At 42.5% G+C, this 9,374-nt stretch overlaps 1 protein-coding gene across 1 annotated transcript; it reads right to left on the minus strand.

Annotated features, from left to right (window-relative positions):
- Positions 1-2,076: 2,076 nt before the first annotated feature.
- Positions 2,077-8,101, minus strand: LOC309410168 (interleukin-9 receptor-like; the record flags this gene model as incomplete). Its single annotated transcript, XM_082006509.1, has 8 exons — positions 2,077-2,589; positions 3,097-3,181; positions 4,218-4,332; positions 4,575-4,749; positions 5,084-5,220; positions 5,912-6,105; positions 7,500-7,608; positions 8,011-8,101. 8 exons carry the CDS (start codon positions 8,099-8,101, stop codon positions 2,077-2,079), a joined length of 1,419 nt encoding a protein of 472 aa, XP_081862635.1.
- Positions 8,102-9,374: the final 1,273 nt, after the last annotated feature.

Raw genomic sequence — 9,374 nt, forward strand, 5'->3', positions numbered from 1 at the left:
ACATTCTTCTGGCATTAGATGGTGGTATAGTATAAAAAGCACCCTTGAATATAGTTTTTACAAGATAAAAAGCACAAAGGACCAGAAAGGGGATATTTTTTCAGATATCAGAAAAGCCCTTTGCTTACAACACTGAAAACAAATCATTGTTGGCACTTCCTGTGGCTGTCACACAAGTTGGATGTGAAGTCATCATTCTGTAGCTGCTTTTCTCCCAGACGAAGACTTCCCACAATAGTTCGCTGGATTAGCACGTGTTTTTGGGAAGGGTATCTCAATCTAATCTACTTCATTACTTAGAACTGAAATCTTTCCTTGCATGGTCGAAACTAATCAGTGCTAACAGTCACCAGAGAGACAAGGGAAGTATTCCCAAAGAGGAGGGAATGAATGTGTGCGATTGTACGTATGCAGGTACCAGCTAGTGTAGATGCATGTGTACACATCTCAGTATGCTTGCTAAAACTGTTGAGCCCTTTAAATCTAGGAGATGTAGCTAAGACTCCAGGAGTGAGGTGCTGGAGCATGTCCAGAGAAGGGCAACAAAGCTGGTGAAGGGTCTAGAGCACAGGTCTGACGAGGAGCGTCTGAGGGAAATGGGATTGTTTACTCTGAAGAGGAGGCTGAAGGGAGATTTTATCGCTCTCTACAACTACCCGAAAGAACGTTGTAGCGAGGTGGGTGTCCATCTCTTCTCCCACGTAACAAGTGATGGGACAAGAGGAAGTGGCCTCATGTTGCACCAGGGGAGGTTTAGATGGGATATTAGGAAAAATTTCTTCGCTGAAAGGGTTGTCAAACGTTGGAACAGGCTGCCCAAGGAAGTTGTTGAGTAACCATCCCTGGAGGTATTTAAAAGACATGTAGATGGGACATAGTATTTAAAGGACGTGTTAGGGGTGTGGTTTAGTGGTGGACTTGGCAGTGCTAGGTTAACGTTTGGACTTGATGATCTTAAAGGTCTTTTCCAACCTAAACGATTCTATGAATCTGCTTGGTGGATAATCAATCATATATAGTATTTTCTGTGTCTAGGGCAGAAAGTAAACCTCCAGAGATTCAGCTCAGAAAGGCTGTGCCTGTTGAGGAGGTAGGCAAAGGACTCGTCAGTTCTGGAGGAATAATAAAGGCCCTGGAGAGGCAGTGGGTCTGGCATGTTTTGTGATTAAATAAAGCTCATTTGTGCTATGCTTGCTTTTCACCTTTCTTCATTAGATCAGCCCAGCCACTTCACCTTGGAATAAATTTTTTGTCAAAATCAAAGTAGTACATGGGGCTTAGTTACTGGAAAATAAAAAGTTACAGCCATTCAGGATAATAAAGAACAAGGCCCACTGCCTGATTATCTTTAAATAGTGCAGTTATGAATTCTGGTGAAATGAGGAACCATTTGAAGTCATCAGTATTACGTTAAGAAGAAAAATTACTCTCTGTAGCAGAAATTGTTTATCATGGTTTTATGAAGAATCGTAAATAGTTTTAAAATAATGATGGAGTTTAAATCATGGTTCAGCACATTGCAAATATTGCTGCTTCTCAGTCCAGCAGGTGCCAATGTCCAGGACAGAGTAAATGTTGGATTAATCTGATTTGCAGTGAAGAAAGAACTAACTACTGAGAGCAGTGCAGAGCTGTTGTCTCACGAGGAAATTTGGAAAGTTATCTTCTTGCAGGGCAGGGAGAAGGACACAATTCCAATAGCTCTTCCTGAGGAAAAACAGCAGGCATGCTGCTGCCTCCTTAGACTGGGGGGGTTGCTGGACTTCTGCTGCTGCCAGGTTAATTTAGGGAAGGGCATGGTCATGTGTCTCCTGAGACAGCAGATGTTGTTGGAGGCAGGCCTTGCCGTGCCTGTAGGGTTAGTATTTGCTAGCCAGAGGAGTTGGTCACAGTCTTCTTTTGAAGTACAGAAATCAAGCATTTAGCTTAAAATGATACACGTTTCTAATTGTCTGCACAGTCACCATTTAAGCCACTTGGGAAGACAGTGTTGGGTGGTGAGAAGACAGCACAAAGACCTTTGCAGGCAGTATTCCTCAGGGAAGGTCACTCTGATCATTCTGATGTGTGACAAGACTATTTATTGTTGGAGAGCTTCAGCAGTTCAGCAGGAATCAAACCTCCTCTGGTATCATTGTCACATAAGGTACAGTAGTCACTGCTGCTGAAGGACACATTTGCTATCTCCAAAGATTCCTGAAGCATAAGGAAGTCACTTTTTCCATGCTGTGAGTGAAAGGGATAATTCCTTCCCATGCTAGGGCTCTCAAGGCTGGCTTTAATTATTTCAGAGATTTTCAGGCCAAGTGTATCATCAGCATGGTTTTGTGCAAACAATAGTCCCAGCCTCAATTCCGTCTCTTCTGCTCTTACATACCTGCTGGGGACATATTGCTGGCTTGGATTTGAGGCAAATAGAAAGTTTTCTTCTGCAGCAACCAAATTTATACTTTCTATAGGTTTCAAGGAGATCTGGGAAATCAGTTCTTGGGTGTTTAGATCAGAAACACCATCTGCAGTCACTTTGTTTGAGTTGCTGGCCTCTTTTCTTCCGAGTTGGCTACAAGCCTCATTAGGTCCAACCCAGTCCTAGTGAAAGGATCAATAAGTTCAGCGCATTTCACTTAGAGTTGGAATTTGCAAAATAACTGTTCTTTCTATATGGCTTTGGCACAATAATCCAGAGGTTTAGTGCAAATCTATTGGACAAAGTTAGAGTAATAGGGTAGAAAATCTATCTGCTAACTTCACAAGATTTCACAGGAAATTTTCAAGGTTTCCCCTCCAGAATATACTGAAAGCTGCTTGTATTGCTTTGGCTTTGCAAAGACAGGGTGAACTTTTCATGTTCAGCATGGATAGGGAGTGAGTGACTGGAGGGGTTTTATTTCTAAGGAGAGAGAAGGTGGACAGAAGCTCTGGTGGTGTAGCTGGTATGTGGAGGCAGGAAACTGAGAAGCTATAAACTCCGAGAAAGACCAGAACCACATGTCAGTAACTCTGCTCAGGAGCTAGAATGATTAATCCCAGAAAAAAAAAAAAATCCTCCCCTCATGAACTGAGCATCATAAGAAAGAAACGTAACTTATTTCTTACCTTAAAATTCCCATTGTGCAAATTATAGAGTGGCTGAAAGAAAGCAGCTGGTGTGGGAATGTTAAAGCAGGAGAGGCTTTTTGCCCTGAAGTGAGAAAACAACATTTAAAATAAAAAAAATCCAGACAATTTTTCTGTATTCTGTTTTGGTGATATAGCAAACTGAGTAGATGAAAGCCCCACACTTATTTTAGAAAGATTGCACAAGAACCCCATTTCACATGGTTTCTGATATCTCATGCAATTGTTTTTCTGCCTCCTGTGCATGCATTTGATGTTTCTAGCCTGAAGCAGAGTCTTAAAACTTTCTGATGAATGCTATATGCTGCAAACTCATGATACGTACTGAGCTATTTATACATTTGTTTAGCAGCTTATTTGATCTAAACCACTGTTTCTGGAAGTGTTTTAGAGTGTTCTAATTTCATTACATTTAGACAGAGAAATTCTGCCAGACATCCTAGTCCATTTATTAGAGTGTATCCTGTAAAAATATTTTATCATATGGACATAATGTATTCTGTTTCTCTAAGAGTGACACATATACGGAGCATAATAACGTATGTCAAGGCAGAAAAGGAAGAGGTAGGATGCTCTGCGAACATAAAAAATTGCAGAGGGTGGTTGAATCAAGGTTCTAGAGACACTTTTTTCTCTGTACAACTTGGTCGCAGAATCTAAGAAACATGGAATCAGAATCAGTGTAGTTTGCCTATACTGTATAGTATAGGCAGGTATGTCACAAGTAGCTTAGCATTGATGCCAGTTTAACCACCTTTATGGAGTAGTGTGTACTTGCACTTTTAATTTATCTGCATGAAACTTAACAAAAAATTTCCTTGGGTTTAAATTTCTTTAACTCCTAGAGACCCTCAATCTTGAGCTTTAGCTGAGTTTGGGTGCCACAAAAGCATTTCGGTTTTCTTAAGGATTGTGTCATGGATCATTAACTATCATCAGCCAACAAACATATCATATCCCAAGACTGTCAAAAGAGCTTTTGAAAACGGTTGAGTCTGTGCAGCAGAAACAGGAAGCAAAAGGGATATAAGGACAGGCTATAAACAGCCTCTTCAGGCTATAAAAATCAAAGGGAACTTAATTAAAAAACTACAGCATACCTTGAAGAAAGCTTGCAGTTCCAAAATAAATAGAGTAGAGTGCCAAAACTCAGAGGAATGAACAGGAACTGCATAGTTCTGGTATTTAGGATCTTTTCAGACAGTTTTGGTACACCTAGGAAAAGAATCAGCACAAAAATAATTGATAAAAAGTCTGTAAGTTAAGATAGAACCCCAAATAACCAAGCAATGTGAATAAAACAGGATGCTAAAAACCTCAAGGAAAGTGATTTGGCTATGAAAACTTGAAGGAAGCTAGTTCCAATTTTAAAAACTTTGTTTTACCAGGTATATTTGGGTTTTTGGAACATGGACATGAAAAGACATGAATTAAGGTAAAAACAACATAATTTGTACCTGCTCTTTGAAACACTGTTGTCTGGCTCCACTCACTCCACTGACTATGGTACGAATCCTCATTTTCAGAAACTTTGCAACGAACTCGTGCAGTGTAAGCAATTCCACTGCGAAGCTCTGTGGCTTCAATTTCTATCTGTGGCAGTGAACTGGGTGGTGTCTTGTTCAATGCGTTCTGCAAAGTATCACAAGGAATTTCTGTTAACAAGGCCAGGCAAAGGTATGGGGTTTCAAATACTCTTCCCCCCTCCCCCGCCTTTTATCTTTTCCAAATTCTCTTTTCTTGGATGCAAGAAGAGAGCCTGCATGATGATGGATGACTTCTGAATGCACTGTTTAGGAGAAGATTTATGTATCCTCAGTATTGACATTTTATATAAAATCTTTCAGCCTTGATGTGGGAAACCAGAAAGGCCAGCTTAAAACAGCTGCCAGAAGGCCCTGAGCTGAGTGGCAAGGCCATTGCACCCAAAGAGCAAGACAGTATCATGTGTGCCTCATCCAGTTACCTCCCAGGACATGCTGTACTCCTTATACTGCAACTCGTACTGAAGAATTTCAGCGAGGTACCAAGGCACACTCCACCATATCTGACACTTGCTGGCAGTCATATTGCTCTGGATGTTCAAAGGTGGATCAAGTTTTACTGCAAGTAGAGAGGTAGGTTTTTTCACAATATTTGGGACATGAACACCACAGAAGGAGACCCATGATACTAGTCTGACTAAAGTCTTGGAAGACAAAGAGTATAAAAAGTGATACTAAGACCAGCAGCAGACCAAATTAGCTTACAGGTTAAGTCAGAACACCTACAGAACTGACATAAATTAATGATAACTCAAATAGCCTCTGGGAATAGTCCTGCAAGCAAGGAACCACTCCGGATGTCACATTCTGCTCTTCCAACATACACTAATATAGACAGGCTCTGGGGTTTCAAATACTAGAGCATTTCTCTGAAGTACCAGGCCATGGGACATTGAATTAGATCCATACTTGGATTCCTCATGACTTCATTTCTTAGGGGGGGAAAAAAAAAAGCTATAGAGGCAATCCAAGTGTACAGAATCCATGGCACAAGAAAACATGATGCACATGAGAAGTATACTTGAAAGGTGCTCCAGAACCAGCCCTCTCTGAAGTCCTGGAAAAGCAGAATGGAGAGACACTGGGACTGCATTCTTAATGATGAAGTCCACATAGTGCACTTTGGGCAGTCTGGCTTGTTTCCATTATTTTCACTTGCTGTCTTTGAGACACACTTTGTTGGAGAGCATATGAGACCCCGAAGCTGCTAGGCCGACCCTCAGCCCACAGCTGCCCTGGTTCATACTTACTGTGCTTGCGGGGATTGTACTCTGGAAAGGTAACGTATGTGTGATTATGTCCAAAGAAGTTGCCTTGAAGAGAGACTCTATAACCATCTGTTTCCAAAATCTGGCTGGCTAAATGGATTGTGCAGTAGTACTGATTCTGCATGCTCTCTCTGGCAGTCATTTTGCAGCTGGCGTTGCGGCCCTTTGACCAGAGGCTAGAAGAATAAAATGGCTGAAACTTTCTTTTAAGTCATATGATTAAGTGCTCTTCAGTTTATGAGAGATGGGTGGCAGCTTAGCATAGCACCACATTCTGAAGAACATGAACAGTGCAGACAGCAGAGAAAGCAATGCTAAAGCTGGCTGGACGGTGGGGCTGAAGAGTGAGGAAGGAGACACCTTCATAACCTCACTGCTGAGAGCACCAAACCTCCCAGCAGCTGCCCCCTGCTCCCCCTGAAAGTGAGAAGGCTGAGGTATGTTGCTGCCAGGAAAGCAGCTGGTGTAGAGGGGTAGGAGTGGGTGGACCGTTAGTTACAAGCGCACAGCACAGAGCTAACAAGCTGTACGTTAAAGCCTCTTTTGCTACAAACAAACCAGTACTGACAGCCAAACATGTCAGAGTTTGGTTTGTTGTTTGTTTGTTTGTTTTAATATTCACAAGCTTCAGCACAGGATGAATGACAGAAAGTGTCATCTTGGGGAAAAAGCTCCAAAGAACAATCTCCTATTATTAAATTATCTAATTTAGCCATTTATTAGCAAATTTTTCAGGTTGCATGTCACCCCACAATAAACTGGGATACCACAGTTTATGCATTTGGCATTTTTTCATAGATTTAAAATCCAGCATCATTAAGAGTTAGGCTATTTTTGACTTAACCTTACCAGAATATATGAGGCGTTTAATGTCAGTATGGCTTACCCTCATGTAAGAGTTCACTAGTTATTTGTAGTCAAGACAATGTTACTAAATAATCTAAACACATTCATCTCAAATTAGCATATTTTAATGCTTATTATCCTATCACCTAGCAAACTATTCACCTGATTTCTTCTGTTAGATGAAAAATTACTTGCGTAATATTCTAAATCTGTTATTAAAGCATATAACTCATTGGAGTTTCAAAATCTTTTGTATATTTGTATTAACTAATACAGATTAAAATCACTAAGGCTTTAATTTCTAGGCAACAAGACAAGAAGAGATCAGAAATTGATTAGGCAGCTTCATGTAGGATGAGCTCTGGAAGTCCCCAGATTGTGGGGAGCGGAGGTTGGGATGGAAAGGCTCTCTGCGCTGAGAGGCCCCTGCCAGAAGGGGACACTGGGCAGGCAGACTGCCCTGAGCTGGCACAAGATCATGCAGCCATGTGTGCTGCACCTCTGCTGCACCCCCCCAAGGCTGTAGGCCCACAAAAAGGTGTGAAGGGAGAAGCTTGAGGTGGCCCAGGCATGGGTTGGTGAGGTGGCCCAGGCATGGGTTGGTGAGGTGGCAGAGCTGGCTGTGTCACAGGCCCGCGGCCAGCCGCATCTCTGCTCCTCTGCGCTGCCCTGCCCATGCCAGCGCCGGGGCTGCCACGGGCGGCTCTCGGCGTGCAGCTCTTACTTGGTGAAATGCAAGTGGAAAGGTCCGTTGCCCACGGGCTCCTCCATTGTCCACATGCAGCTGACAGTAGTCACGTAGTTATTCAGGCAGCTCAGGCTGCCAGGGAACTCTGCAGAGGAAGGAGACCAGAGCTGCATTCACGTAGCCCCTGATGAGGATTTGCTCGTTACGTCAAATGCATTACTTGCCAGTGCTTCCTTTACTGACACCTCATCTATCCTTCCTCATGGTGTTCTTCCTTTCTTGCACCACACTTCACCGCCTGAAATGAGTGTCCGGTCTTAGGGCAGGGACCTTGGGCAGTGCCCATGCTTTTTCTGCTGCACAGCTTCTGCACTATGTGCTCAGTTCCCCAGGCCTGGCATTGCCAGGCAGCCGTACCAGCTCCTGCAACCTGGGAAAGGGCAGTCACAGGACCTCGTGTTGCATACTTTAGGGTCTGTGAATGAAAAATGAGCACATGCATATGCCCCTCTTCCCACAGTGGGAACTATTCCAGATCTCCTCTTACCTCTCCCTCTTCCTCCACCAAAGAGCAGCACAGCAGTAATGCACAGCTGGAGGCCCAGCTGCCACACATCTCTTCCCATTCCAGACAGCATCTAAAATAGAACAATTGTTAGCAGCAGTCTTGTCCATATTTGTATCAGCAGGCTGAAGCTTTAGCTACATGCTTCTGCCAGGCCTGACACAAGCTGACCTTGACTCTGTCAGGCGGGGCACCAACTCAGATATATAATTTCTTCTGTAGGGACTGTTCTTCTCATGGCAGTAAATAGTACTTTGCACAGGAATCTAAAGCATCAGCTGCTTGAAAGGAAATCTTTAATTCCTGCCATTTGTTCAGGGGCAGGGGGTGTTCCATCTTTCCTTCTTCCTGCATTTTTTGGCATCTAGTTTATGATAATTTAAGAGCAGCAGAGAGCCACAGTGGGTTGGAACAAATGTTCATGTTTCCTCATCTCCTGTTTCTGACAGTAACCAAAAACAGGTGCTTAGAGAAAAACATAGCAATAGAGGAAGCATAGAGGTTCTTCTTTGAGAACATTCTCAGCCTCCAGACATTTGCATCTCAGGGGCCTCCTGGAGCAGACAATTTCTGCATATTCAAGGCTTCAATAGATTTTTCTCTCACAAGCTTTTTCATCAGCAGTTGTCAGCTGCTAAAAGCCATCTACACCACAAACATTGCTGCCTGCCTTTAATGATGGTTCTTTTTTTCCTTGAGGGAGTTGAGTAACTGGTCTTCTGCACCTCCCCTTTCTCTTCACTAGAAGAGCACTTGCTTGACCCGCTGGTGTCACAAAACTTTTGAGGGAGCCTTTCTTCAAGCCACTCAGAGTTGTCCTGAGCTGGTGTGAAAGGGTTTGAGGTCAGGAACAAAAGCTGGGATAGAAATGGGTGTCCTATCTTACAAATTTTTTGTTTTAGAAATTCACTCATTTCATATCTGAACAAAACTAAGACCTATCATAGTTTTCTCTCTCTCGGACACACAAACACAAGCTACAATTCCAGGCAGATACACAAGTTGCTCATCTGCAGTGTGGAAGTCTTGGTATCATATTTCCTTGCCCTAAGTATTTCCTTGCCATAAAAGAAAACTCCAAAAGACAGAAACAGAGTAGCTGATATGCTCCTGATCAAAGCATTTATCTGGGGTATAGAATACTTAGGTCCTAGTCATTACCCCAATTTACTGAAGGGTTGTGTAAGGATATTTGAAGTGTAACTTCTGCAATAGGGAACACTTATCTCTCTACAAGGTTATGCTGGACTCCCTCTATTTTAACTAGAAATTCTATTCTGTGAATCCTTTCCTGATAAAATTTTCATTTAAAAGTATGCTTTTTCATAAAAATTTTCTGATTTGAT

The sequence above is a fragment of the Phaethon aethereus genome (genome assembly GCF_964289735.1).
Source record: "Phaethon aethereus genome assembly, chromosome: 15".
NCBI classification, from domain to species: domain Eukaryota; kingdom Metazoa; phylum Chordata; class Aves; order Phaethontiformes; family Phaethontidae; genus Phaethon; species Phaethon aethereus.